Raw genomic sequence first — 27,559 nt, 5'->3', positions numbered from 1 at the left:
GGTGGTGCCACAAGAAGGGTCGAGCCTCTCTCCATGGTACGCGCTCCGTTATTAGAGGGGGTCGCCCGGCCGGGCAGATCACATTCACAGTTCAACTACCAAGTAGTACACTCGAAGTTAAACTTTTGAAGAAATCTTGGATCAACTCTACGCAATGGCAGACAAAGCAGCTTCATCGCCTGTTGTGGCAGCTTCGGCAGAATCAACCCCAGCTTCAAGTGGAACTCCGAAAAAAGCGGCCGCCGCGAAGTCGACCAAACCTCGTGCTACGGCGACGCACCCTAAGACCGCTGAGATGGTCAACGCCGCCATCGTCGCTCTCAAGGAACGCGGTGGATCGTCTCTTCAGGCCATCAAGAAATACATGGTTGGAACGTACAAAGTTGATGCTGAAAAACAAGCAACTTTCATCAAGAAGTACTTGAAAATCGCAGTCGCATCCGGCGCTCTCGTCCAAACCAAGGGTAAAGGTGCTGCTGGGTCGTTCAAGATCGGAAAGGTTAAAACTGACAAACCCAAAGCTAAAGTCGCTGCCAAGGCTAAGGCTCCCAAGAAATCTCCTGCTGCGAAGAAGCCCGCTGCAGCCAAGAAGCCAGCTGCCGCTAAGAAAGCACCAACGAAGAAAGCCGCTGCTGCCACTGCTAGTCCCAAAAAGAAGGCAGCATCCAAAGGACCCGCAGCCAAACCGCCGAAGCCCAAGACGACTAAGGCTAAGCCAGCTGCTGCCGCCGCTGCCAAATCACCTGCCAAGAAGTCTAAGCCTACGATGGCTAAGAAAACGAAACCAGTCGCTGCTGCAACGAAGAAAGTTGCACCTAAAAAAACTGTTGCCGCCAAAAAGTGAATTTCATCACTTTTGCGGGACACCAGAACTCGAACGGCCCTTTTCAGGGCCAAAAATTAATTTCAAACGTTGAAACTTCTGATCACTAATTTTCATTAACCCGATCCTTAATAATTTGAACATGCTCAATTGAATTCTACTGATTTGAGTTTTGCACTGACCGGAAATTGCAGTCAACAGTGTAATGTTCATTTTTATAGTTTTCTCAAAACGCAGAAATCGATTCTTCATGAAAAGATGTTTCGATATTGAAGGTTATACCGTAACTTTGCGATTGCAGTAAAATTGAATCACTTTTCACTTGCATTAGTTTAGTTTTTTATTCAAAACCATCTTTCGATCACTTATGAAATAGAGCCATGAGATTCCTGTTTCTGATTCATATAAGAAATTCATGACCCGATCATTTCTCTAGCAACTGCCAATATTCGTAAAATTAAATAGGAAATTGTATGAATCGTCACAAAAGAAAGTTCGTTTCTTTCAAATGCTAAGACTTATTAGCTTCATTTTATATTTCATATTTCGAAACGTGAGAAAAATGTTCTTGTGTTCTTGTTGACAAACATTAAACAGGATAACTCCGATAGTTGTCCCTCGGACCGTAGTTACGTATAGGCAAAATCAATTCGAATTTTGGCTGGGTGCTTGAAACGAGAAACGTTCCAACCTATTTCTGTTGTTTCCGCCCAAGGCAGATGCATGTAATACACAATGTTTGTCAAGTCCCTCTCTTTAAATGGTTCGTAGAGTTAAAAAAAAATCGGTAATGAGTAAAATGTATCTTTCCGTTCTACTATGAGAACGAAAAAAATCGGAAAAGATTTACATTGCGTTAGGAAATATTTTGCAATGCGGAAATTGAAGAATGGAGGGATCTGCATGTTCATAACCTCAAAAAACTGAACTAATTTCAATTGATTTTCTAGATAGGTTAAGGTGATGGAGCAATCGCTATCTCGCCACCGTGAGTGCGAGAGAGATACTGCAATTTTCGAAATTGAATATGTTCGACAAGGTTCGATCAATGAAAAAAAGCCCCTGTCAGCGTATTTTTGTCATCTTACCGCGTCCGCTGACAGAGCCTTATTTTGATTAGTCAAACGACAGCGGAGAATTTTCATTTCGAAAATTCGAGGTGAGGTTACTCGATTGATCCATGCTCTTAATTGGCAAAAATGAAAGCCAACGGCACGCGGTGTTCCCAAGCGGTCACCCATCCAAGTACTGACCGCGCCCAATGCTGCTTAACTTCAGTGATCAGACGAGAACTGGTGCTTTCAGCATGGTATGGTCGTTGGCTGACGATAAAGACGATCAGTTAAAATTTTTGGAAATAAATCCGCACAAAATCGTGAATATCATAATCATCATGGCATCGAAGAATCTGAGGTTTTATTAAATTTTTTCGATTAAAAAAGGACATCGTCATTGGTCCTCTTCGTTTCACTACTCCATTTTCGGTTTTGGAGTAATCAACGATATTTCTATTTGTTCGGCATCTTCGTCCGGACATGTGAGTTGAGAATATTCCCTGATGGCGAAAAAAAAAACATGTGAACATTCTGATGATGAATTTATCTGTTTAACTCGTTACGACAAAACACGATCGCGTTAATCGGCAAAAATGAAAGCCAACGGCACGCGGTGTTCCCAAGCGGTCACCCATCCAAGTACTGACCGCGCCCAATGCTGCTTAACTTCAGTGATCGGACGAGAACTGGTGCTTTCAGCATGGTATGGTCGTTGGCTGACGATAAAAACGATCGGTTAAAATTTTTGGAAATAAATCCGCACAAAATCGTGAATATCGTAATCATCATGCATCGAAGAATCTGAGGTTTTATTAAATTTTTTCGATTAAAAAAGGACATCGTCATTGGTCCTCTTCGTTTCACTACTCCATTACGGTTTAGGAGTAATCAACGATATTTCTATTTGTCCGGCATCTTCGTCCGGACATGTGAGTTGAGAATATTCCCTCGTGGCGAAAAAAAAAACATGTGAACATTCTGATGATGAATTTATCTGTTTAACTCGTTACGACAAAACACAATCGCGTTGATTGGCAAAAATGAGAGCCAACGGCACGCGGTGTTCCCAAGCGGTCATCCATCCAAGTACTGACCGCGCCCAGATTTTTTTTAAACTATTATAAATTTTATAAAAACATTTATACAATAGATGATACATCATATGTTATAAAAACTATACCAACATTTTCCTTAATTGTACGTAGTCCCTTGCTTTTTAGCTTAACCTACTATTTTCTCTTATTGTTCTACTTTGTATCGAGATCTTAGAAATTAGATGCATTTGATATGTTTTATTGGAAATTGTTACGTTAAGAGCATGAATCAGTCGAGTAACCTCACCTCGAATTTTCGAAATGAAAATTCTCCGCTGTCGTTTGACTAATCAAAATAAGGCTCTGTCAGCGGACGCGGAAAGATGGCAAAAATACGCTGACAGGGGCTTTTTTTCATTGATCGAACCGTGTCGAACATATTCAATTTCGAAAATTGCAGCATCTCTCTCGCACTCACGGTGGCGAGATAGCGATTGCTCCATCACCTTAACGCGATCGTGTTTTGTCTTAACCATTGCAAATTTATCATCGAATGTTCACATGTTTTGTTTTCCACCACGAGGAAACATATTCAACCCACGTGCCTAAACGAAGATGCCGGACAAACAGAAATATCATTGATTACTCCAAAACCGGGAATGGAGTAGTGAAACGAAGAGGATCTGCAGCGATGTCCTTTTTTCTTAAAAAAAATTTCGTGAAACCTCAGATTCTTCGATGCCTTGATGATTACGATATTCACGATTTTGTATGGATTTATTTACAAAAATTTTAACCAATCGTTTTTAACTTCAGCCAACGACCATACCATGCTGAAAGCACCAGTTCTCGTCTAGTTCTCGTTCAACCCTCGTCCCGATCGGTTCGGCCGAGATCGAGAGACGCAGTGGTCCGGCTATTTTTTCTTTTCTTTCGTTCTTTATTTCTCATATAGTATATAACATACTGGCCAAAAGTTTGAACACAAATTGCATAATCGAACATAATCCTTTGAAATAGTGGTGTAAATATAAAAAGCGTGGCTCAAGAAGAGCCCAACATACAATGTGAAGACCATATTACCCATGATGGGTATAAGGAAAATGTTTTTAACGAAGTAATAATCAAACAGAGGAAAAGGAAACTTCCAGAAAACGAGGACACAATGGAAAGCATGAAAAAGAAACCCGATAAAGAGGGAACAATACCGTGCAGAAACAGGTACAGTGCACTAGAAAATCAAAGTGATGACATGGACACAGACAGTGAAAGTGAAAGTGAAACAAATAATAAATTGCAAAACGAGGAAAATCAAAAGAGACATAATCAACAAAATAAATCAAGAACTAGCAAGCCTCCTCCGCTTGTTATTCACGGAACAATTGACACCTGCAAAGAATTCAATAAAGCCCTCAAGGACGCATTGAAAACAAACTATCACGTCACATACCACAGTGACCACATAAAAGTTTTTACATCGACTAACGAACAATTCAACCTACTTAAGAGCCTGTGGACTCAAAAAAATCTCGAATTCCACACCTACACTAGCAAAACTGAAAAAAGAAAAACATTTGTGATCGTCGGTCTACACAAGGAAACAGAAATCGACGAAATCAAGCAGGAAATAACCGAGCACGGGTTTGAAGTAGTAAATATAAATTTACTAAAAAATACCCAGAAAACAAAACACATGATCTCTCTCAAAGGAGAAGCCAACCTCAAATTACTCGAAAAAGAGATCAAATTTATAAATTATACGAAAATCACATGGGAGCATTATCGTACCAAAAAAAGAATCACACAGTGTCATCGATGTCAAGCCTGGGGTCATGCTACATCGAACTGCTTTGCCAAGCCAGTATGCCTTAAATGTGCAGATAAACATTTCACGCGGGAGTGCACTAAATCAAAAGACGAACCAGCTAAATGTGCTAATTGCAACTCGGATCACCCAGCGAATGCAACAATATGCCCGGAGTACCAAAAAAGATTGAGTTTAATTGCAACACGCAATAGAACCAATAACATTCAATCGAGACCACATCAACATACCAACAGTCCAAACACATCAGATGAAAAAATCTTTCCCAGGCTAAAATTTCAAAGTCGTCCAGAACCCCCAACGAGACAACCCAATACACACCGAGACAGCAAACGGACAAAGGACAAGGAAAATCCGTATAGTTCGATTCTCAAGTGCGGACTACGAAGGGCTAGCACAGAACGTAAACAGCGAAGGCGCGACGAAGAGCTCGAATTACCACCAAAGAGATACGAGAAAACTCCACTACGAAGCCAGACTGAAGTACAGCCAAGGCTCCGAGAACATACCAAAGATTATACCGATACTGAGACATCCGTAAGTGAAAATGAGTTCTCCGAACCTCAGAAACAACCACCTCTGACCAGGTCCCATAACAATAATAATATCTCTCAGATAAGCTATGAAAATAAGCACCATAATCATGAAATCAATGACTTTCTAACTCTAACGAACGAAATTAAAGACCTAAATAAAATATTCAATATTAAAAAAATGATAACCATCGTAAGATCATTCAAACAAGAAATTCAAAATTGCAAATCACCTGCAGAAAAATTCCAAGTTTTTCTTGATTTCTGCGAAAGATTAAATAATGACTGATATTAGTATTTGTTGCTGGAATGCAAATGGACTGAGAGGACGAATAGGCGAAATGATAAATTTTATTAGAAAATACAAAATAGATATCATGATAATAAATGAGACCAGATATGATGATAAGCTCAGACTGAAGATAAAAAATTACAAATGCCTAAGAAAAGACCAAAGTAGTACTGCTGGAGGTATTGCAATGTTAGTACATGAAAAAGTAATACATAAAGAAATTAAATTAAACAATGTAGAAATAGAGTGCGTTGGAATTAAGTTATATTCTAATATCGTTATTATCGGTGCTTATTGTAGCCCAAATAAGAATCTAAGAACGCAAGACTTAGATTCGCTCTTTAATCTCGGTGACAACATCTTGATAGTAGGAGATTTTAACGCTCGCCATCAAACCTGGACCGATCCCCCCAATAACCAAAGAGGCAGAGCACTATTTAATTATCTTATGAATAATAATTGTAGTATAATGTACACAGATGAACCGACTCATTTCCCTGAAAATGGATCAAACCCAAGCACAATAGACATAGCAATAAATAAAAACATAACCAATATCTCAAATCTGGAAACAATATGTGAACTATCATCAGATCACAACCCAATAATGCTGAGAATAAAATCTCAGCGACTGAGTGAATCAAGCCAAATACAAGGTTTTAACTACGAAAAAGCAGACTGGAATAAATTTAGAGATATAATAAATAACAGAGTGAAAATTAACTCAAGAATTAGAACAGTCGAAGATCTCGAAAAAGCAGTGCAAAGTTTAACTAATATCATACAATATAGCATAGAGAAGACAATACCTCTGCAGACACTAAAGGAAATTGACGATCAAATACCAACTAGTATATTAAATATGATTAAGGAAAGAAATAAAATAAGAAGAAAATGGCAAAGAACTAGAAACTTAAGATACAAAGAAGAAATTACGAGACTAAATAGCATTATAAAATTAGACATAAGCACATACCGAAATGAAAAATTCCAGAAAAAACTGCAAAAAATAAATATACACGACAACTCTCTATGGAAAATGACTAAAATCTTCAAAAGAGAATACAATTCCATCCCTACACTAGAAAAAAACAATGTAGAAGCAATGAGCGACATAGATAAAGCTAATATGCTAGCAGATCAATTCGAAAGCGTACATAACATAGATCTCGATAATAACACTGAAGAGCAATTGAAAATAATAGAAAAAGTCCGAAATGAAATTGGCAAACAAAATGAAGAGGATTGGTACAAAAACCTGACTTCTCCCAAAGAAATCATAGAAATAATAAAAACACTCCCTGCTAAAAAAGCCCCCGGTATGGATAGAATTCAAAATATTGTATTAAAAAATCTTACAAGAAAAACAATAGTACAAATAACCTACATAATAAACGCATCGATCAAACTCTCACACTATCCAAGCCAATGGAAAACAGGTAACATAATACCCATCCACAAGCCTAATAAAGAAAAAAGTCACCCAAGCAGCTACAGACCCATAAGCTTACTACCAACCATAGGAAAACTCACAGAAAAAGTAATCTGCCGTCGAATGAACAAATTCGAAAATGCCAATAATATATTAATTGACCAACAATTCGGATTTCGCGAAAAACACAATACAGTACAACAACTAACACGAATCGTAACCGATGTTACAATGAACTACAACTGGAACAAAGTAACAGTCATGCTTCTCTTAGACATTGAAAAAGCCTTCGACAGAGTCTGGATTGATGGGCTAATATACAAAATGATAGAATTCAAATATCCCATATCGCTCATAAAATATATAAACTCATATCTCAAAAATAGACACTTACAGGTAACAGTCAATAATATCGTACACTCTACAAAGAGAAAAATAAGAGCAGGAGTACCTCAAGGCTCAGTATTAGGTCCAAAATTATTCAACATTTATCTCAATAATATACCAACCTTCCAAAAAACAGCATTAGCCCTGTTTGCAGACGATACGGCAATATATGCTCATGCACACAGTGCTAATATCGCCGCTAAACAAGTACAAATCCATGTCAACATACTACAACAGTTCTACAAAAAATGGAAAATAGCCCTAAACGAAACAAAAACAGAAGTAATTGTGTTCTCCAAAAAATTTAACAGAAAAAGTACAATATTCGAACCCATCAAAGTCAATGGACATAAAACCACACCTATAACAACAGTAAAATATCTTGGAGTACACCTAGACTCCAAGTTAACATTCAAAAACCATATCAATAAAACCATACAGAAAGCAATAGCTACTTTCAGAAAACTCTACCCCCTGATGGCAAAAAACTCGAAACTAGCATTCAACGAAAAATTATTAATTTATAAAATGATTCTTAGACCCATAGTACTGTATGCATCACCAGCATGGTGTAGTATCGCGCCTACAAATATGCAACTATTACAGAGATTCCAAAACAAATGCCTCCGACTCATACTCGAAGAGAATATATACGCAAGAATAACGGACTTACATAATAGAACAAATATCCCGATGATTAAAGACTACACCAAAGAACTAGCCGAAAAATTCTACGCAACGGCACTAGAAGTCAACCCACTAACACGCTACATAAAAAACTTAAAAATACACAACCTACCTTTTCAATACAAACACAAACTACCTCAAGATGTTCTAAATATATTTTACAACTAAAAATACAAAATACACTTGGGAATTATTTCCGCATCCCCAAGCTGACAATTTCCAACAGTAGGTTTTTTATCAATATGACTCAAATTTTTCCTACACAAAATCCAGTACCACGACCCACATTAACGTAACAATTTCCAATAAAACATCAAATACACCTAATTTCTAAGATCTCGATACAAAGTAGAACAATAAGAGAAAATAGTAGGTTAAGCTGAAAAGCAAGGGACTACGTACAATTAAGGAAAATGTTAGTATAGTTTTTATAACATATGATGTATCATCTGTTGTATGTTTTTTATAAAATTTATAATAAAGAGTTAAAAAAAAAAAAAAAAAAAAAAAAAAAAAAAGTTCTCGTCTGATCACTGAAGTTAAGCAGCATTGGGCGCGGTCAGTACTTGGATGGGTGACCGCTTGGGAACACCGCGTGCCGTTGGCTTCTCATTTTTGCCAGTTAAGAGTATGATCAGTCGACTAACCTCACTTGGAATATTCGAAATCGAAATTCTTTGAGACAGTTTGATCGATTAAAAAAAGGCTCTGTCAGCCTACGCAGAACGATGGCAAAAATCGACTGACAGAGCCTTTTTTTAATCGGTCAAACTGTGTCAAAGAATTTCGATTTCGAAATTTGCAACTATCTCTCTCGCACTCACGGTTGCGATATACCAACTGATGCATCCTCTTAACGTGAACGGTTTCATTTTGAAGATTGAAAATGAGAGAATGATCTTGGGATATTTTTGTGCTCCGTCTCCAACCAGTTTAAGCTCTCAAGTCCCATGCATCAACGAAATTGTTCGAAAAAATTGTACCGTTACTATAAAATCAAGAATGCAGTGAAGCAACGTGAAGTTCTAAAAAAAAATTTTCTCCCGCTCTCTCTCTCTCTCTCTCCGGAATAACTCGAACATTTATTTAAATTTCGGAACGTGTTTCAAATAGTTGGTTCCGCTGCGGTACATTATTTCAGATTATCGCGTTTAATGGGTATTCTAACTGTCTCCCAAAATTTTTACTCCATATAAATAGTTCTCTCGAAGCAATGGATTTTGATCCTCGACCATGAATTTATATTTTCAAATCTAAAGGATATAAATCAAAATTTTGGAAAACATTACAAATCATCAAAAGATGATTTGAATATTTCGATTCATTATGCCTACGTAAAAGTAATAGCCCTAGTGAAATAATATAAAACTTTTCAGATTAAGAATGGTTGTCCTGAAATTGACGGCTAAATGGAAAGAAATAACTTATATAGAAATATCCGAATCTGAACTGCAGCTTTTCCTCATCAGGATCAAATAGCAAAACATTGTAATAAACGAAGTTCAACAATGCACTACTATTTGATACAAGAATTTGGATTACTATTTGATTCAGAATTCATCAAGGGACGTTTTAAGATTGTGATGCAGGTAAATCCTCGTAAATATTTGTTGGCCCTGAAAAGGGCCGTTGGTCAAGTACAAGAGTACTATAAATTAAGCACGTTCTCCACGGATACGACGAGCGAGCTGAATGTCTTTAGGCATGATGGTTACTCTTTTGGCATGGATGGCGCACAAGTTGGTGTCTTCAAAAAGACCAACCAAGTAAGCTTCACTAGCTTCTTGAAGGGCCATGACAGCAGAGCTCTGGAAACGAAGGTCGGTCTTGAAATCTTGAGCGATCTCACGGACAAGTCGCTGGAAAGGCAACTTGCGGATGAGAAGTTCAGTGCTCTTCTGGTAACGACGGATCTCACGAAGAGCTACGGTTCCGGGCCTGTAACGATGAGGCTTCTTCACTCCACCGGTTGCTGGCGCACTCTTGCGAGCAGCCTTAGTCGCCAGCTGCTTACGAGGAGCCTTTCCACCGGTCGATTTTCTTGCAGTCTGCTTAGTACGCGCCATGGTTGATTGATGAAAGAACGGATAAAGCGTTATTCAACGTCTCGAAGAAAACAGATGAGTTCAACGACAAAAAGCGCGTATTTATAGGGTTTAAAAAGTTTTCATTGGCTGATATAGAAGGGAGGGGATAAGTCACGCGAATTTCATTCCTAGCACTCTCATTGGCTCAATTTTCAGTGGAGGGGATGAAACATTCGAAGAGCCTGTCTGTTCTGCATGGGAGATGTTAACAGATAGTTATACTGAGCTAGCCATTTACCATTGGTTGAAAATAGGCAGAAGAGGCAAGCCGCCGTTAAGTACTTCGTTTCAAATTTAGTTGAATGAGTGCAAAAGAGACAACTAAAAAACTGATGCACATTTCTTTCGAACCTTAGCGACAAAATTTATTTCCGAGTTTTGCTAATTAATGATTGATCCAACATTCTTAAAAATGTCATTACTTCAAAAAAATTGTGGCAGTTTTATATACTTAGATAAATTATTACCGACACTTGCTTTGTTTGTCGATAAGAATTGAACGTGATTTTCCAAGTTATGTATCAACGATGATAAAAAGTGATCTGAATTGATAGATCTAACGTCTTCGTTGAATGCAGTCAGGAAAATGTTAAAAGTAAATAAAGAAGACTTCGGACAAAATTTCATGAAATGAAGTTCATTCATTTCAACTCATTCAACTGCTTCTACTGCAAATGGTTCGATGTGTTACCATTGCTGAGTCTACCTAATTTGCAAGAAAAACGAATTTTGAAACAGTGCTACGAGCGTGGGTCGAGTCAAAAAATATTCTGGGTTACTTCGTGGAGAAAGTCGTAAAAGAAATCTACAAATAGTTTGTTAATTGGTTCGCGTTCGAAACAGTTTCCCAGGTAAAAAAAATCGGCCAGAAACTTGTATATTTCAACGAGTCATTGAATAAATCTTCTGTTAAGTTATCCCATAAGTATAAGCGAATTTGACCCAAATTTCTTGAAGGCCTGATGGAATTAACTAACGGAACCAAAGTTTATTTCACTCGGTGGCAAAAAATGAGAAAACCCGTCAACTGTAGACAAACCCCAGTCCTTTGAAGTACAGCAAACGCGAAGATTTCCCGAGCGTCTGTAAAATCAGTATACCCTTCTATTCCTATGCCGAGGACTAGTAATCGAATACAACACTTAGGGACGTTTTTATTTCCACGATGCTATGGAATGATGGGCGATCTTGTTTTAAATGCGTAATTGTCCAAATCTTCAAAGTCCGCTAATCACTTACGTTTTAAGCTGTTGCGGATTTGCTTTCCAAGACCAATCAACGTTCCATTACTAAGCTAAATAATTAATGATAGACCATGACCAAGAAGTTTTACGTTTGAAATTTTTTTGGCCCTGAAAAGGGCCGTTAGTGATCAGATGATTTACTTCGAGCTCGTGTACTTGGTAACGGCTTTGGTGCCTTCACTGACAGCGTGCTTAGCGAGTTCACCGGGTAGAAGAAGTCGTACAGCAGTTTGAATCTCCCGAGACGTGATCGTCGATCTCTTGTTGTAGTGAGCGAGTCGAGAAGCCTCGGCAGCGATACGTTCGAAGATGTCATTGACGAAGCTGTTCATGATGCTCATAGCTTTACTGGAAACTCCAGTGTCAGGATGAACCTGCTTCAACACTTTGTAGATGTAGATCGCGTAACTTTCCTTCCTCTTACGCTTCTTCTTCTTATCAGTCTTCGTGATATTCTTCTGGGCTTTACCAGCCTTCTTAACTGCTTTTCCACTTGCTTTCGGAGGCATAGTGAAAACTCAAAACTTCAACGTTACTTTGGTAAAGGATCGAAGGCGAATGATGGTCAACGCCGGCAGCGTCGTATTTATGAGAGGTTGCGTACCGACCAGCGCACCAATCAGAGACAAGACTGTAGTGGGGATGGAGTGAACCGTTCGTACCAGCGCACCAATCGAAGCGCGGAAAGCCCCCATTGGTGCGCTGGTCAGTTTTAAGAAAAACAGCTGCAGTTGATCAGAGAATCATCTTTTCATGTCATCATTTTTATTTATTAGTATTATATTAACAATGGGGTTCGGTATCACATGAAATCATCGAAGTAGCGATCCTACCAGAGAGCATAGACTCTTTGTACTCCGATTTTTTTGGTTTTTTGAAGTTCTTTGGAACACAAAATGTGGGGATTTTGATGCTATGTTTCTTACGTTAGCCAACCCTTCAATCGTCACTTTTTTATATGATCGCGGTTTCAATTATGTGCTGCACGTTTGAGCATGTGAAGTATCTTATCGTCCGGGACATTCGGTCGAAAATCAAAACACTTATCGTCACCGAAATATCCTTAAATTATCTGTTAAAATGAAAATGAATAATAGTACAGCTTTACTTTCGTAAGCAATAAGAATGAACCTTCGTATGAGCGAGTTTGGATAACTAGTTCGATCAAGAATTTCTAATTCGCGAACAAAATCAATGTCCGACTCAGCTATTTAAGATTTGGTATCCAACATAAATAGACAAGAGTGAAAAATAAGTCTGATTAGATAACCTCGTTGAATTTATTAGGTGTCTACAGTTTTTTTGTGCAATTTGGTTAGAACTCGTAGCATTTCAAAATTGAACATTATAGTCTTTATTCATTGTCATAATTTTTTCAATTGTACTTTTGCTATTTATTTTTACAAATAGAAATGGCTTGAGATTTACCAAAAAATGGAAGAATGGAATTTTCAAAATCGAAATTCTTTGACACGGTTTGACACTTTCATTCCTCTCGGATTGATTATATTTCGTGTGTTTTTCAATCAAGGTTCCCATTCCTTCACGGTAACAACTTTAAAATCATGGAAAATATTCGATCGCCATTAGCAATTATAAAAAAAAATGAATAGCTAACTGAAGATTATTTCCGAATAAAAAACAACACTAGTTGATGAAACGTGACGAGAACGATTTTTCCTAATATTTCCCAATAACGGTGACGAAACATCAAAGTGATACTAAAAACCGTTTTCATTACCGACCCTGAAAAATTTTCACTCGGACAAAATGTAAAAATCGGGTACTCAAATATTTATTTTGAAAGAGGTTTACCGTATGTCTAGTTTGTCATATATCGACGTCGCGCACGTTCTGATAAAATCTGAAAAATGAAGTATCTATAAGCGACCACGCATGACTAATTCACCGGTGATTGGTTCCTAAGACGAAAAGGAGAACTCCATAGGTCCAACAGTTCCGTAAATATTCGAACAAATAAAACAAATGGATTTCCGAATCTTATCGATTTTATCGTGATAAGAGTATCCACTATCGGACGTTCGAGTTCAGAACACTCCCGAGTATGTAACGCATCTATCAAAACGGTTTCAGTGCGTGTTGTAAAAAATTTCGAGAGGAGAGACTGAATTTTTGAAATTTCTTAGTATTTCGATGCAACACTTTGGTGAGCAGACTTCTAGGTTAAGTTATTCCCCGGATTACCATGATTACAAGGAAAATGATTTCGTGGAGAACGAACAGACGGAGGGGTACGTAAAAAAGTGAAATTTGTTTTTATTTCATAAACACTTCATGATTTCTGAAAAATATATTTCTTTCCAAATATAGAAAATACAAAAGTGTTAATTAATTATGAATGGAATCAGTGTGGGAAAATAAATGGATAAAAATACATAAAAAAAATGATTAAACATTTTGACGTTTTCTGTAATATGTGAGAATGGATTATCACGCAGAACATCCGAATAGGAAATGTGCTTGAGACAAAATTTCGCGTTGCAGATCTGACGAAGAAATTCAAGGATGGGATGTGTTTAAAATTTTTCCACCAAAGTTGAAAACAGGGTCGAAGGCTGATACAACGTTTTTCGATGTCACGGCTCGAGTCACAAAATTATTGACATACTTTGTTCTTTTCGCTCTGATTTTGGGAGGTGGAATAGTTGCTAAAATGTCGATAATTTTTGCAGTTGCACAAATAAAAAACGACACTCGGGTTGATTTTTGCGATTTCAACGATGCTGGTAAGAAAATGATTTCTTTCGAATTCACTAAAAATTATCGAATCACAGCAGAATAGAATAGCGAAGAAAATGAAGGATGGATTTGAAAAAACGAATGAAAAATGCACGCATGTTTTTTCTCCACAGTCGGAAAACCTTCCGGAAGAAATTTTTCAGCTTCGGTGCCAGAAAATTATCGTGTTGAATGGTACTGGTGCATCGTCTTGGGATTCGCCAGTTCCGAAATATTGGGATTGATAAACGGCATTTATTTGTCGCTATTCAAAAAACAAGTCGTTCCACGCGCCGTCGATATTCTTATCCTCCTCGTGATCGAAACTTTTCATACCGTTGGACTTGCTTTGTTGTTTTTTCTTGTGTTGCCGGAACTAAATTCGATTCAGACTGTCACTGTAAGCAGCACCACTTGCCTGATCCCAGGATTTCTGGGTATGTCCAAAGAGAAACAATGAAATTTAGCTTTATCCTGGTTTCCATACTCGCTCGTGAGCTCTTCAGTTTGATTTATTTCTAACTTTTTTGAAATGTTTGCCAGCCATACTCTTCCGCAACAGACAAAATTACCCTCGTAGCAAATCGATCTTCTTATTCGTCGGTGACATTGTTGCAACTTTATGCCAACTTTGTGGCATCTTCATCTGGTTACTTCCGGATGCGAACGTAAAGATGACGGATTCGGCGCGATACACGCTTCCGCTGGCGCTGCTGCTCGTTTCTTGTCGTTGGTGGGGGAACCATGTCTCTGCACACAATACTTTTGGTATTTATAATCATCCTTTCAATTCTATCCAATCGAATTAGCCGCAGAATTTGTACGATTAACTTTTAAGGGGGTGTCTGGAATTAGAATTGGCTAAAATCTCATTTAAAAAAAATGGTTTTTGTAGAAGGGAAATTTAATTAATTGGGGGTATTGAATTTTGGGGATGGGTTTATACATATTTGGCAAATACAAAATAAATACTTCTGCGGAAAATCGACGGGAAAGTACCAGCTCGTAATTTTTTACGGAAATAAAAAACCAGAAAAGAACTGACTTTATTATAAATTTTTCTTCTGGGTTAGCTAAAAACAGGCAGAAAAAGATGATGTGAAATCAAAAATTTAGGCAGGTTCACAAAAAAATTGTGTTAACAAAAAACCAACCTTAAGGTGCTATAACAATTATTCAAATAATCTTTTTGACAAAGTTTTTCGGTTGACTCAGAAAAAAATTAAATACTGAATAAAAAAAAATGTTGTCCGGTTAAATGAGTTTAGTTTTTCGGCTATTACGCTCTCCAATTTAGAGAAATAGTAAAAAATAAAAACTGTTGACAAAACGTCTCCTCCTGTCTTCATATTTTCGGAAATATTCAGCATTGGTCTCTGTCACTGTAAACATATGCTTACACACTGTTTATCCATCGATTAACATAGTCGAAAAAAGGACTTTTTTCAATTTTTAATTCAGGACCCCCCCCCCCCCCCCCCCCCCCAATGAAACAGACTCGGAAAATGTGAATTGAGTGAAACGATTTTGTTCTGCAGCGCTTGCCAGGTTTTTATTCCGAGTTAAAAAAAGATTGGAAAATGGTAAGGGCTTCACTCATGGGTTTTCAGCAGGCTGCAGAATAACGATTTTCTCTCTGACTACAATTTTAATCGCCTACCTGAAAGGCATAGAAATTTCGAGCTTTTTCAATGCGAGTCTTTTGTTCGGGCGATCAAATGTTACTCTCACTGATATTACGCCGACGGCGCCGTCCGGCGAGTACAATGAAGTTTTGAGCGACGTGCCCCGGAACGCCGCCAAAGGATACATCACCATCGACTCCTTCCATTATCCACTGGTGATTCTTGTCTTACACGCGGCTTCTTCTTTCGTCACATATTCGTCAAGTAAGAAAAAAATGATCGATCGATCGACTTTTCTCTGTATTTTCTTGCGATAAAAAGCACCACTGAAACTTCGAGTGACCTTGACCTCAACACTAGTGTCGATATGACCCGGATTCTAATAGCTCATTTCACAAAGTCGTCAAGTGCAAAAGATCTCCCAAAAAATGCTACTTTTATTTGAACACTGGAGGGTATGGGGAAAAAATTTGCGCGAACAGGAAAAAAAACATTTTCTAATAATCGTATTTCGGTGAGAAAACTACAAAATCACAAAAAGCAAATGTACAAGATTTTAAGATTTAATGACATTGAAGAGAACCAGTTAAGAGTCGAGTTTGAATAGACTCTGGAACAATACCCTGGAACATAAGAAACTGTGTTGACACCGCTCAAGCTCAAGGTCAATGTCAGTATCAACCTCAAAGACGCTCATTGATCAATACATTCCATCCAATCAGGCAAGTTCGCATACAGAACCATGATGCAAAGTTACGGATTTGCCCTGCCCATCAGTCTTGTAATACCTGGGAGCATCGCCGCGATAACGGCAATTTCTGCTATGCGCGCCAAGTATACGTGTGCCCTTCATCGCTTATTCCCCGATTACTTGTTCTTCGATGTGCCACACGATATTGGCGACGTGGCTGCTTTTTTGAACCACTGGTACCCCTGGATCTGGCTGCTCAGCTTGTCGTCTCAGGCCTGGATAACGATGCACATTTGGCTACCACACATAGAAAAACTCGCACCCACAGGACACATATTTCTAGTACCAACTTACGATTCGCTCGTAATCGACCAATCGATCGTACTCAACCGACGAATCGACGACATTTCTGATGACATCCCAGCTTCCGAGGTCTGTATATGCTCGAGTACTTTCCATTTTTTAAGTCGAGGCTTTTACGGGACGAAACGTACGTAAATTTATTCGATCCTCACAGAGTGTGGGAATCGACAAACTTCCCGAATAGACATGAAACTCGCAAGGTCTTCAGTCGTTTTGGGTTTTCGGTCATTCTTCTCACGAGTTCGGCCATTGTCGAGCGCCATCTACAAATAATAAAATAGTTAACGTAATTCTGAATTGATCGCAGAATATCGAACGATTGGACGGAAGCGATACTACTTACTCGAATCTTTCAATCAAGAGTGGTTTGTCCGAGATCGAGGAAAATGACAGAGTGACGAGAATCCTGGTGTGTGCAACGATGTGGCACGAAACCGAGGATGAAATGATGGAGTTCGTCGGTAGCATATTGCGACTGGATACGGATCAAGCTACCAAGCGTTTCACTCAGGGCTACTACAATCTTCGAATGCAGGATTATTACGAGCTGGAGAGTGAGTTGATTCTCGCGTTGCTTATCATTATGAGAGGGAGTTGGGAATTGAATAGTTTGGAATTGGGATTAAAGTAGTTCGGTCATTCCATGACCAGTCAAGTTTGCTTTATGTTGACTAATTTTAAGTCTAAATTATTAATAAAATTAATAAACACTCACATTGAGAATTTTTTTATCACAAAATTTTAATGTGCTTTAATAATGCTTTAAAAATATTATAAAAGACAAAATTTATACTTCGACTTGACTAGTTAATGATTGAGTCGGTACCGGTGATACTTTAAATACACATAACCTAGGAAACATTTTTATTGTGCGAAAGAAAGTTTATATCGGTGTAATGACACAGAGAAAAAAGAATGGTCAATTCGTTAAAAAAAAGCGAAGCTACTGGACGAATAAAAACACGTGAGCCAGTCTGAAAAATAAATTTGCTGTTACGAGCAGTCGAACGCAATGACTGACATTCGCTTTCGACACGTCAAAAACCAAAGTTTTTTTATGTTTTCTTTCTCAAGAGCCCCGTAAGTAATGCTTTTTTTTAAAGCAACGGAATCTGTGATAAATTTTCTTCACGATATAAACTTTTCCGAATCTCTAACACCGTAAAATTTTTTCACAATTAATATTATTGTGAGTTCTCTCACAGAGTACCGTGTTAAAAACTCAAAATTGTAAATGAAATAATTCAAAATGTTGCCCCTTAAGAGGCCCCGGAACTGTGCTTATCGTTATCAGGGGACCTTAAATTATCATTTACTTAAAAAAAAAGTAGACCTTCGCCGAACTTTATCGAAGGGCCGAACTACCTTAACTGATGCTAAATAATAAAGTGCTCATTTGGAAAACACCGCGTTGACAATCGAAGCTCACGTGTTCTTCGATGACGCGTTTCGTTGCATGCACGGTTGCGAGGGTAGATGCGATCACGACGAAAACGAGACTCAAGTGAACGATTACGCGATGAGCCTCATCAAAACGATGGAAAAATCGATCGAGAAGTTTCCAGTCGTTTCGAAGCCACCCAAAAAGTACCCGTGTCCTTACGGCGGTCGCCTCGAGTGGAACTTACCCGGGAAAACACGGATGATAGTTCACCTGAAGGACAAAAACAAAATTAGACACAGAAAGCGTTGGAGTCAGGTTGGTAAATTCAAAATTTTTAAATCCTTGAGGAAGAAATAATGAAACTTTATTCGACCCAGGTCATGTACATGTATTACCTGCTGGGACATTTATTCATGGACACGCCTATTAGTCGGGGCAGGAAAAAAGTAATAGCCGAAAATACGTTCCTGTTGACTCTCGATGGCGACATCGATTTTCAGCCATCAGCCGTTAAGGTCCTCGTCGACCTTATGAAGAGGGACAAAGACGTGGGTGCGGCTTGCGGACGAATTCATCCGGTCGGCACTGGTAATGATAATCCTTAGAGCTGATAATATTTTTCTCGACCAAAAATATTGAAACGGTTGATCAGACTCTTTCGTATCGTATTAAAAGGTCCGATGGTTTGGTTCCAAAAATTCGAGTACGCCATCAGTCACTGGCTACTCAAATCTACGGAGCACGCGATTGGCAGCGTTCTTTGCAGTCCAGGAGCTTTCTCACTCTTCAGAGCAAAAGCTCTAATGGAGCACAACGTCATGAGGAAATATGCTACACAGTCTACTGCACCAATGCACTACGTGCAATACGATCAAGGCGAAGATAGGTGGCTCTGTACTTTGCTTTTACAAGCTGGCTATCGCGTAAGAATTACTTCAAATTATATTTTCAATATTTATTTTAGGTGCACGCTTTTCGAACTCACAATTCACTCGTTTAACGTTAAAAACTCAGTCTGTGCTGGAGCAGACGTCAAAGATGATCGATCATGACTTTGGAGTCAAAAAAGAGCCCAAACATTATTTTATTCATAGCTGTGCTGATCTACGTTTACCGGTGTTGAATATTCGTGGTCATAAGTATTTTAAAGCACAGTAATTCGTGAAAACTGAAAAAATGATATCGTCAACGACTCTGTAGTTTTCTGCATGACCGCTGGCGGCACCATCTGTTAGTTGCAACGTTGCCACATTTTTTAACACTACTTCGACGTTCTCACAATTTTCAACCGGAAATCAAAACTTTTTTTAAAGATTATTTTGTTAAAAACTTGGTGAGATAGGATTTTTCTATTTTTAACCAAATTCTTGATGACCCATTTATTCTAAAGTTGGTTTTTTAATGAATAATCTTGGATTTACGGCGAGAAAAGCCATATTCGTGGCACTTCCGGTCGATCTTTTTCCATAAACGACGTGTATTCGGTGCCTCAAAATGCTCGACTTTGCAATTTAATTACAAAATAACTAGATGGTCAATCTAGCCCAAATTTTGCCAATCGTAACGTAAAATATTCATCTACGTTATAGAAAAATTTCAGATCAGAATCTTGAATTCGATCTGGTGGTCGATCATTCTTAATTCTCAATTTCCGCCTGTCTATCTTGTTAGCGTGAAAAAATTCATCATTCAAATATTCTTAACCGAAACTTTCGTAACACACCTCAAACTTATGTTTCCTCGTCTTTTAATCGCCACTCACATGTTCGGTTATAGATCGAGTACTCAGCAGTGAGCGACTCTTACACCCACGCACCGGAGACTTTCAACGAGTTTTACAATCAGCGAAGACGCTGGATACCATCTACGATGGCTAACATTTACGACTTATTAAGCACTTCCCAAGAAACGAGAAAAATCAACGACGACATTTCCTGGCTTTATATCGTATACCAGTGGATCTTGATGGGTGAATTAATATTTCAAAATTAAGGTCCATAAATAGAAAATATATTGCATTAGGCAGGATCATCTTTCACATGGAAATTAACTCAATCCATGGTTGAAAAATGAGGGGATACGTAATTCTACTTCGTAGAACTTGACATGATTTCATTTATCATATTTTCTAAATATTATGAAATATTTAATATTTATACTTGTCAAATGACATTGAAAATAATACGCTCATGCTATCCAACGAGCAATCATTGTCATTCTCTCTCTTATAAACAACTTTCTTAATTTATACTTAACTCAAATTATAAAATACGAAAGCAAAAAGACATGCAAGTACAAATCATGTGTATCCAAAACAATTTCCCTGCCAGGGAAACTTTTTTTTTAAATCTATTTTCAAATCTCGATTTTCTTTCGCAGGTAGCACCATACTTGGACCCGGCACGATTTTTCTCATGTTGGTCGGAGCTTTCGTAGCTGCCTTTCGGATCGATAATGGCAGCAGCTTCGGTTACAATTTGATTCCGATCGTCATTTTCGTTATTGTGTGCACCTTTTGTACGGCTCGGATTCAGGTGAGGATCGAGCTCGTCAAAGAAATTGTAGAGATTTCGTTATTTCCAAAGGCAGGAAAATTCTTGAGATTTGAATTAATCAATATTGCAGTTGATAGTCGCTGGCATGATCACTGCGCTTTACGGCCTGGTGATGATCGTTGTTCTTGTCGGTATTATGCTGCAAATAGCCGAAGATGGCTGGGCAGCTCCGAGCACTATACTGTTCTTCGTCGTCGCTGGTCAGCTGGTCGTTGCAGGGCTGATTCATCCACAGGAATGGTCCTGTCTTCTTTGCGGTCTCATCTATTACATCACTGTTCCTTCCATGTACATGGTGCTCATAATCTTTGCCCTCTTCAATGTCAATAACGTCACATGGGGAACTAGGGATTCAAAAACTGTTGTCCCGGTACGAACATCAATTTTAAGCTTTGTTTATTCTGCGCACGTCTAGCTGATCATGAATTTTCTTTACCACTGGCTATGAACATTCGAAACTCGTTAAAACTGCTTAGTCTAGTCTTTATATACGTTTGGAAATGCATGTGAACGCAAAGGCTGAATTTTCGATATGTTGTGAGGGATGCTTAGAAAAGCTTAAGTTCAAATTGTCGAGCAAGGTTTCCTATGTGCTTTCCCGCCATCTTGAAAAAAGGGTTAATTCGGTTTTTTTACAATAACTCGGTTCTCCGTTGAGATACAAAAATTTTGATTCAATGCTTTTCTATTGTTTTTTTTGCGCTCTACAATTTAGATCTTATAAATTTTTCACCTATCGTTCATGGTTATTGAGATATCGATCGAAAAAGTCAAAAGTTTAGATAGTGAAATTTGTTTTTTGCTATTTTCTCTTTTCTCGCGATAGATATCGAAAAAATGATTACCATCAAACTCGTAGAGCGTATTCAGATCTGCAATTTCGTTTATTGAATTTTTTTTGTACGACAAAAATTACGACCTCTAGCGGGTCGCAAAGTTAGTAATCCGTGCCCACTTTCGATTTGGCCTCTTGCAAACTTGTATCCACACGTCAAAACGGATGAAAGGTTATTCAGGGAAATATTGCAATGCAAAATAAATAAATAAACCAGGCAAATTATGAATCACACAGATAACATTTATTAAACAAATAACTTTTTAGTGTAGTAGAAAATGATAATCAAAAACGGTATTTTTTTTACATTCTTCGTTATTTTGATGGTCCTTGCTAAAGATGTTCTTCCTCGGTACCCTCTTCGAATTGTGGAGACTCTTGAACCGCAGGAAATGATGTTCGGGTAGTCGAAAAATGATCATCATCATCATCATCGTCGTCGTCGAACAGAATGTCGACTCTGTTGCATGTTTTCCCACTACGTTTGCACCTGCACGTTAGAACTTCCGGATCGACCTTCCCCTGCTTAAATAATTCCGCCGATGACCGTAGCTCCGGATTCTTCTCGAGGGTGTTGATAAATGTCGACTTTTCAATATCATAAAAAGACTTCTTGCGAGGTCGTATTGCAACCGTTAAATGCGTGAACGGAAAGAATGTTCTCAAGAACTGAGTTATCACGCTTGAAACTATCTAGCGAAACTAAGTATCGCAGCAGCTTCTTGAATCACTCTTATTCTTTTTTCACGAGAGTCCTTCTGTTTATCTTTGTAGCATTTCTCCGAAGGTATTTTCAAACCGGTATTACGAAAACAAACCACGCAATCGCGTCCTTGGTTTTCGTTAATCAAAATGCCATCTCCATATTTAGCTTGCAATCGTTTTTTAACCGTTCCGATGTCAGAATCGTAATCTCCATTTAATTTCTTCATTAATTCACACATGGGAAATTGACACTTGTCGGAATTTTCCTTCAAAATGGAGTAAATTCCTTCCATTGTCTCGTCTGTTTTGTTCTCCCAAGCTCGTCCTCTCTTCGTCTCCGCCAGTCGTGCGTGGTACGTACGATAAATGCATTCGTGATGGTATCGAGCTCCCACTGCAACGAGATCAGGTACACACTGAATGCGCTCGATGATCGTGGTGGCAAATTCATCGTCACGTTTAAAAAGATGTTTCAGAACCTTTTCTCTCGTCGATCTTTTTGTCACCGACAGAATTTTTTTCCGCCTATAGACTGGCAATTTCATTCCATCGCAAAATGTTTCTCCACAAAGTAGGCATCGATTTGCAAAATCGAAACTGGGTATGAGCTGCGATCGTTCTTCAGGCTCTAGTTCCATCGATGCAGATCGTCGAAAGGCAAACGACGCTAGCCTGGCATTTCCAAATTTTTTGTAACACGCACCGTGAACACTGACTGGATTGAAACATTGCAAAATGCGTTTGATTAGAGGTTTTTTGCTGATGAAACAGTCGCACATTTTCGCAAAATTTTAAACACGTTTGCTCGCTTCAAGAGACTCGAGACCACTGATTAGAATCCTACGAAAAGCGGCGTTTTATACCTGACCACCAAAGCTCCAGCGGACGCTCTACAGACGCGCCTATGGCGGGACGCACTTTTATAACGTCGTAATTTAGCTAGAGGTCGTAATTTTTGTCGTACGAAAAAAATTTTAAAAACGAAATTGCAGGTCTGAATAAGCTCTACAAGTTTGATGGTAATCATTTTTTCGATATCTATCGCGAGAAAAAAGAAAATAGCAAAAAACAAATTTCACTAACTAAATTTTTGACTTTTTCGATCGATATCTCAATAACCATGAACGATAGGTGAAAAATTTATAAGATCTAAATTGTAGAGCGTAAAAAAAACAATAGAAAAGCATTGTAACAAAATTTTTGTATCTCAACGGAGAACCGAGTTATTGTAAAAAAACTGAATTTAACCCTGTTTTTCAAGATGGCGGGAAAGCACATAGGAAATCTTGGACGACAATTTAAACGTAAGTTTTTCTAGGCATCCCCCACACATATCCAGAATTCAGCCTGTTCACATGCTTTTTTAACCCGTTTTTTTCGGACGTAATGACTGGACTAGCTCTCTGCTCAGTGATTGGTGCGCAGGTGTCGGTGAGACGACTGTGCGAAGCTAAACGGTCATCCAAGTACCCCCCCTCGGCTGAGCCATTCGCACCGGTACCTTACGTTAGTTGCGATTTCAAAACGCGAAAATTTGCTAACGAAGCATATGCGAAATCGTGGTTTGAAAAAAAATAGTATATTTCGGAGAACTGAGGAGATAATTATTGAAAAATGTCTAAAATCCATTGATTATAATTAGTCGCCAGAGAACTTTTTTATTGTGTGAGAAAGCGAAATTTTTCTATCGAACTCTGTCATCGAAATACACTTCAAATTAGTGCAGAAACAACGATTGCATTTAATGAGAATTTTTGCAGCAAGAAAACGAGAAAAACGACGTGCCCGAACGCGGCCAGAGTGTGAAATCTCGAATCGGCAGTAAATTCCGTACCGATTCTAACCAAAATCGAGGTTCCATTGAATTTTCACTTGCTGGATTATTCAGATGCATATTGTGCACGCATAACGGCGTATCGGAGGAAGATAGAAAACTTGAAGTGATAAAATATTCGTTGGATCAGATTACTTCGCGGTTGGACGCAATGGAAAGGTTAAGAAAAAATCTAGCCAAGAATTTTTAGCGTTCAAAGCTCAGGAGTTCCGTGACGAAATTGTCCTTTCGAATTTCGAAATGGTCCAAGTAAATTGATGTCAGAAATCGATATTTCAGAAATACGCACGACAACGAGACTCAAAAAAATCGTCAAGGTGAACCCTACCTGGGGTCAATCGAATCGAGCGCTTCGCAGCCAATCGCTAGAAGTAATTCGGCCAATTATGCAGCCGAGTATAATGCTGCGGTGGAGAAGGAGGGGGACGACGACGACGAAGATATTTCAGAGACTGCGACTGACATTTATGGAGAGGGCTCGAGTCGTGGCGGCGCTGATTTTCTCGTCTCGCCATGTTGGATTCAAGATGAGAATTTGCGAAAGGGTGGCGTCGAGTTTTTGTCCAGCGAGGAGGAAATTTTCTGGGAAGGCTTGATCGAGAAATATTTACATCCCATCGAGGAGGATAAAAAAATAATTGTAATTGTCATAATTTTCATATGGTTGTGCCATCGAGACAGAAATAAGTTCGAACCTTTGCCATTTAATTTTGACGTTAATTAAATAGTTGAGTAAACTCCAGAAAGGAAATTTTTGGGTGTAAGATTCAAAGTAGAAAAAATATAAAACGAGGAAGTAAAAAAATTGCAAGAGTTGTATAATTTAACATAATTTAATGAGAAAAGTTTTTCATCGTTTTTTCAAGGACGATTCGATCACGCGGAAACGTATTCGTTAAGCTGAAAATATTAACGACATAAATTTCTTTTGAATTTAGGAACAAACGGCAGAGGGTCTTAAGAATTTGCGGGATGGCAACGTTTTCAAATTTTTTATGATAAACGCCCTTTTCGTACTCATCATATTTCTGATGCAACTGAAAAAGGATGTTTTACACTTGGAATGGCCTCTTGGCAAAACGTACAACATTTCCTACTCTCAATATACAAACGAGGTGAGTCAGCCTTCAAAACTCATGTGACTTTATTCAATGTGATCGCTTTTTTTCTCTCAATAAATGCTGTTAAGTTTTCGTTATTCAATGCTTTATTCGACTTAACATCATTTTTGTTTTCTACTTATTTTCGCATATTTTTTAAGGGGGTCAACCCGTGCGGCAGCTGGATTTTTTGGGGTTCTTTCGCGATTTTTTTGCTGCGAGGAAAAAAACAGACTTTTGAAATTTGAAGGATTTATTTATTGGTATTTTAATTATTTGGTCTCCACGATTCTGGGGCATTGGTTTATCTGAGATGAAAAAAACCAAAGAGCGTTTTGATTTGTAAAGAAATATTAAAAATTGAAGGATTTTCGCCCTACTGAAACAAAATTTGAATTTCTAAAAGTTTTTTAAACCCCAAACAAATCCAGCCGTCACACGGGGCGACCCCCTTAATTCTCTTTATTCCATTTTTCAATAAAATTTCTCGATTATCATGGCTTAAGTTCCGACTCGTGCAATTAATAAAATTACAGGTGTTCATTTACAAAAACTACTTGGAACTCGAGCCAATCGGCTGCCTTTTCATATTAGGTTTCGTGATGATTCTCACGGTGCAATTTATTGCCATGCTGGTTCATCGGTTCCAAACTTTTTCCCACATACTGGCAAACACGAGTATCGAATGGCCGTGCTGCAAAAAAGTAAGTAAAACACGAAAACTGCTCTCTTCGAGCAGTAGAAAAATGAATTTCGTAAACGATTGTTTTTTGTAAATTTCACGGTTTTTGAATTATTACAATTTTTTATTTTTTGCTTTGTTTTTTCTATTATAATTTTCATGAAATAATTCATTTTGGTCGAAGCCTTTCGATCCCACGGACGAAGAGGATTTGGAAAAACACGCGGATGATATCGCTGATGGATTGCAAAAAATAGTCGAAAATACTGGAGGATCGGTTCTCGCGAAAAGGAATAGTACGGTGGCACCAAGCAAACGTCCGACTGTTCAAGAGTTGCTCGATTCTTCGGAGAGAAAGGTCAAATTATCAACGAGTCTCGACACATTGTTCCGAAGGAATTTGAATGATTCCAATTCAGGTAAATTCAGTTCGATTATTCGCTCTCCATTTTTTGTGTTTCCTTCGTTGACAGAGCTCTCGGACGTGCCGGAAAGTTTATTCAATTTTTCGATCAGTTTTGCCACAAAAAAATGATCATTTCCTCAGTGAAAGTGGGAAATTCGAACGAATTTTTCTTAATATTAACTTGTAACTTTTTTCGGGAATCCAGATTGGTCGTCGAGCGATAGCATACGCAGCGCCAAGTGTCCAGAAATCAAACTAAAATCCGTCTCTACCGGATTTCATCGCGAATATAACGAACAGTTAAACGACATTTTTTTTGTTATTTCAGAAATGTCTCGATTCATGTCGACACGAATGCAGCCGGACATTGTCGAGGCGCTCGAACGTCGTCATTCTTCCATGGTTTCCCACCAAAAACACTCGCGCGTCCATAATAATCATAATGAAAATGACACCAACAATATTTCTGCCAAGAAATCGCACAACAATTCGATTACTCGTACGAACGGTTGCAGCTACGACAACAAAGCTTTCGTTTCTGAATCTGACAATTAAGACGAAAATAATATCAGCAGCGAGATCGATTTCCCACACAGGCCGAGCCAGGTCACCTTCCAATAAAGCAAATGCGCCAACCAAAGCGAGTTATTACTCGAAACCGCCATATTGTCTGTTGCTGTCTGTTCATTTGTGCTTAAAAACTCTTCACGGATTTATCTCGCTTAAGTTAATGACTAGAAACTCGATTCTCTTCACCCGTATCCTCTCATATGTGTGTTTTTTTATATTTTTGTTGCATTTTCACCTCGAAGTGACGTTTTCCAACGTTTGTGAGCGTTTTCAATGAGAATGAGAACCGAAAGTATTATCAATCGAACTCAATAACCGCGACGATGAACAAGTTCACTGTAAGATCAAAATACCAAAACATGGTACTCGCATACTAAATATATGTACCCCGAATTTTCGTTTGATGCATTATGAAGTTTTATTATGTATACAATCGCATGGCTACTTAATATATCAGTAAAATGGGTGAAACTCATTTGACGTGGTATAACTACCTTATTTGCGAGATTTTACGATATTTCAACTTGACTCAAAGTTTGTGCATAAATGTAGAACTTTTTTACGAATCGATAACAATTACGATATCGTAATTTTGTCTCACAAATACGTAAGTCGTGCTGTAATTTGCCATGAAGATTATGCTTAAGTTATGGAACTTAAAAATCTGAAAA

General features: G+C 38.3%; 5 protein-coding genes and 2 non-coding genes across 7 annotated transcripts; 3 read left to right on the top strand and 4 right to left on the bottom strand.

The window, feature by feature from the left end:
* The first annotated feature begins 102 nt into the window (after positions 1–102).
* Positions 103–1,088, top strand: LOC122415849 (late histone H1-like). Its single transcript, XM_043428365.1, has one exon. It carries the CDS (start codon positions 155–157, stop codon positions 842–844), a length of 690 nt encoding a protein of 229 aa, XP_043284300.1. The 5' UTR covers positions 103–154; the 3' UTR covers positions 845–1,088.
* A 939-nt stretch (positions 1,089–2,027) lies between these two features.
* LOC122416686 (5S ribosomal RNA) lies at positions 2,028–2,146 on the bottom strand. The gene has a single exon (XR_006262173.1). It is a non-coding gene; the product is annotated as a 5S ribosomal RNA (ribosomal RNA).
* Positions 2,147–2,476: 330 nt separating this feature from the next.
* On the bottom strand, positions 2,477–2,595 carry LOC122416670 (5S ribosomal RNA). The gene has a single exon (XR_006262158.1). It is a non-coding gene; the product is annotated as a 5S ribosomal RNA (ribosomal RNA).
* Positions 2,596–9,674: 7,079 nt separating this feature from the next.
* On the bottom strand, positions 9,675–10,167 carry LOC122416079 (histone H3). The gene has a single exon (XM_043428761.1). The coding sequence runs from the start codon at positions 10,132–10,134 to the stop codon at positions 9,724–9,726; it is 411 nt and encodes a 136-aa protein (XP_043284696.1). The 5' UTR covers positions 10,135–10,167; the 3' UTR covers positions 9,675–9,723.
* A 1,338-nt stretch (positions 10,168–11,505) lies between these two features.
* Positions 11,506–11,940, bottom strand: LOC122415721 (histone H2B). Its single transcript, XM_043428113.1, has one exon. It carries the CDS (start codon positions 11,906–11,908, stop codon positions 11,537–11,539), a length of 372 nt encoding a protein of 123 aa, XP_043284048.1. The 5' UTR covers positions 11,909–11,940; the 3' UTR covers positions 11,506–11,536.
* Positions 11,941–13,476: 1,536 nt separating this feature from the next.
* Positions 13,477–15,386, top strand: LOC122415832 (chitin synthase chs-2-like). Its single transcript, XM_043428341.1, has 4 exons — positions 13,477–13,651; positions 13,905–14,146; positions 14,273–14,575; positions 14,682–15,386. Exons 1-4 carry the CDS (start codon positions 13,554–13,556, stop codon positions 14,945–14,947), a joined length of 909 nt encoding a protein of 302 aa, XP_043284276.1. The 5' UTR covers positions 13,477–13,553; the 3' UTR covers positions 14,948–15,386.
* A 1,107-nt stretch (positions 15,387–16,493) lies between these two features.
* On the top strand, positions 16,494–27,292 carry LOC122415825 (chitin synthase chs-2-like). Its single transcript, XM_043428330.1, has 14 exons — positions 16,494–16,877; positions 17,125–17,371; positions 18,242–18,516; positions 18,579–18,789; positions 18,877–19,124; positions 19,978–20,170; positions 20,581–20,735; positions 20,827–21,126; positions 24,057–24,289; positions 24,410–24,770; positions 25,069–25,245; positions 25,767–25,934; positions 26,097–26,331; positions 26,647–27,292. Exons 1-14 carry the CDS (start codon positions 16,506–16,508, stop codon positions 26,871–26,873), a joined length of 3,402 nt encoding a protein of 1,133 aa, XP_043284265.1. The 5' UTR covers positions 16,494–16,505; the 3' UTR covers positions 26,874–27,292.
* Positions 27,293–27,559: the final 267 nt, after the last annotated feature.

Source organism: Venturia canescens, chromosome 9 (genome assembly GCF_019457755.1).
Source record: "Venturia canescens isolate UGA chromosome 9, ASM1945775v1, whole genome shotgun sequence".
In the NCBI taxonomy this organism is placed as follows: domain Eukaryota; kingdom Metazoa; phylum Arthropoda; class Insecta; order Hymenoptera; family Ichneumonidae; genus Venturia; species Venturia canescens.
Note: the sequence above shows the minus strand (reverse complement) of the source record. Positions and strands in the feature narration are given on the sequence as shown.

What these genes read in the sequence shown, in the direction of transcription:
- LOC122415849 (XM_043428365.1), top strand. Translation starts at nt 155, where the DNA reads ATGGCAGACAAAGCAGCTTCATCGCCTGTTGTGGCAGCTTCGGCAGAA.
- LOC122416079 (XM_043428761.1), bottom strand. Translation starts at nt 10,134, where the DNA reads ATGGCGCGTACTAAGCAGACTGCAAGAAAATCGACCGGTGGAAAGGCT.
- LOC122415721 (XM_043428113.1), bottom strand. Translation starts at nt 11,908, where the DNA reads ATGCCTCCGAAAGCAAGTGGAAAAGCAGTTAAGAAGGCTGGTAAAGCC.
- LOC122415832 (XM_043428341.1), top strand. Translation starts at nt 13,554, where the DNA reads ATGCAACACTTTGGTGAGCAGACTTCTAGGTTAAGTTATTCCCCGGAT. An exon ending in TTGCGATTTCAACGATGCTG is followed by an intron (nt 14,147 to 14,272) that starts GTAAGAAAATGA and finishes TTTTCTCCACAG; the next exon opens with TCGGAAAACCTTCCGGAAGA. An exon ending in CCTGATCCCAGGATTTCTGG is followed by an intron (nt 14,576 to 14,681) that starts GTATGTCCAAAG and finishes AATGTTTGCCAG; the next exon opens with CCATACTCTTCCGCAACAGA.
- LOC122415825 (XM_043428330.1), top strand. Translation starts at nt 16,506, where the DNA reads ATGATGCAAAGTTACGGATTTGCCCTGCCCATCAGTCTTGTAATACCT. An exon ending in GGATTATTACGAGCTGGAGA is followed by an intron (nt 17,372 to 18,241) that starts GTGAGTTGATTC and finishes TGACAATCGAAG; the next exon opens with CTCACGTGTTCTTCGATGAC. An exon ending in AATGGCCGTGCTGCAAAAAA is followed by an intron (nt 25,935 to 26,096) that starts GTAAGTAAAACA and finishes TTTTGGTCGAAG; the next exon opens with CCTTTCGATCCCACGGACGA.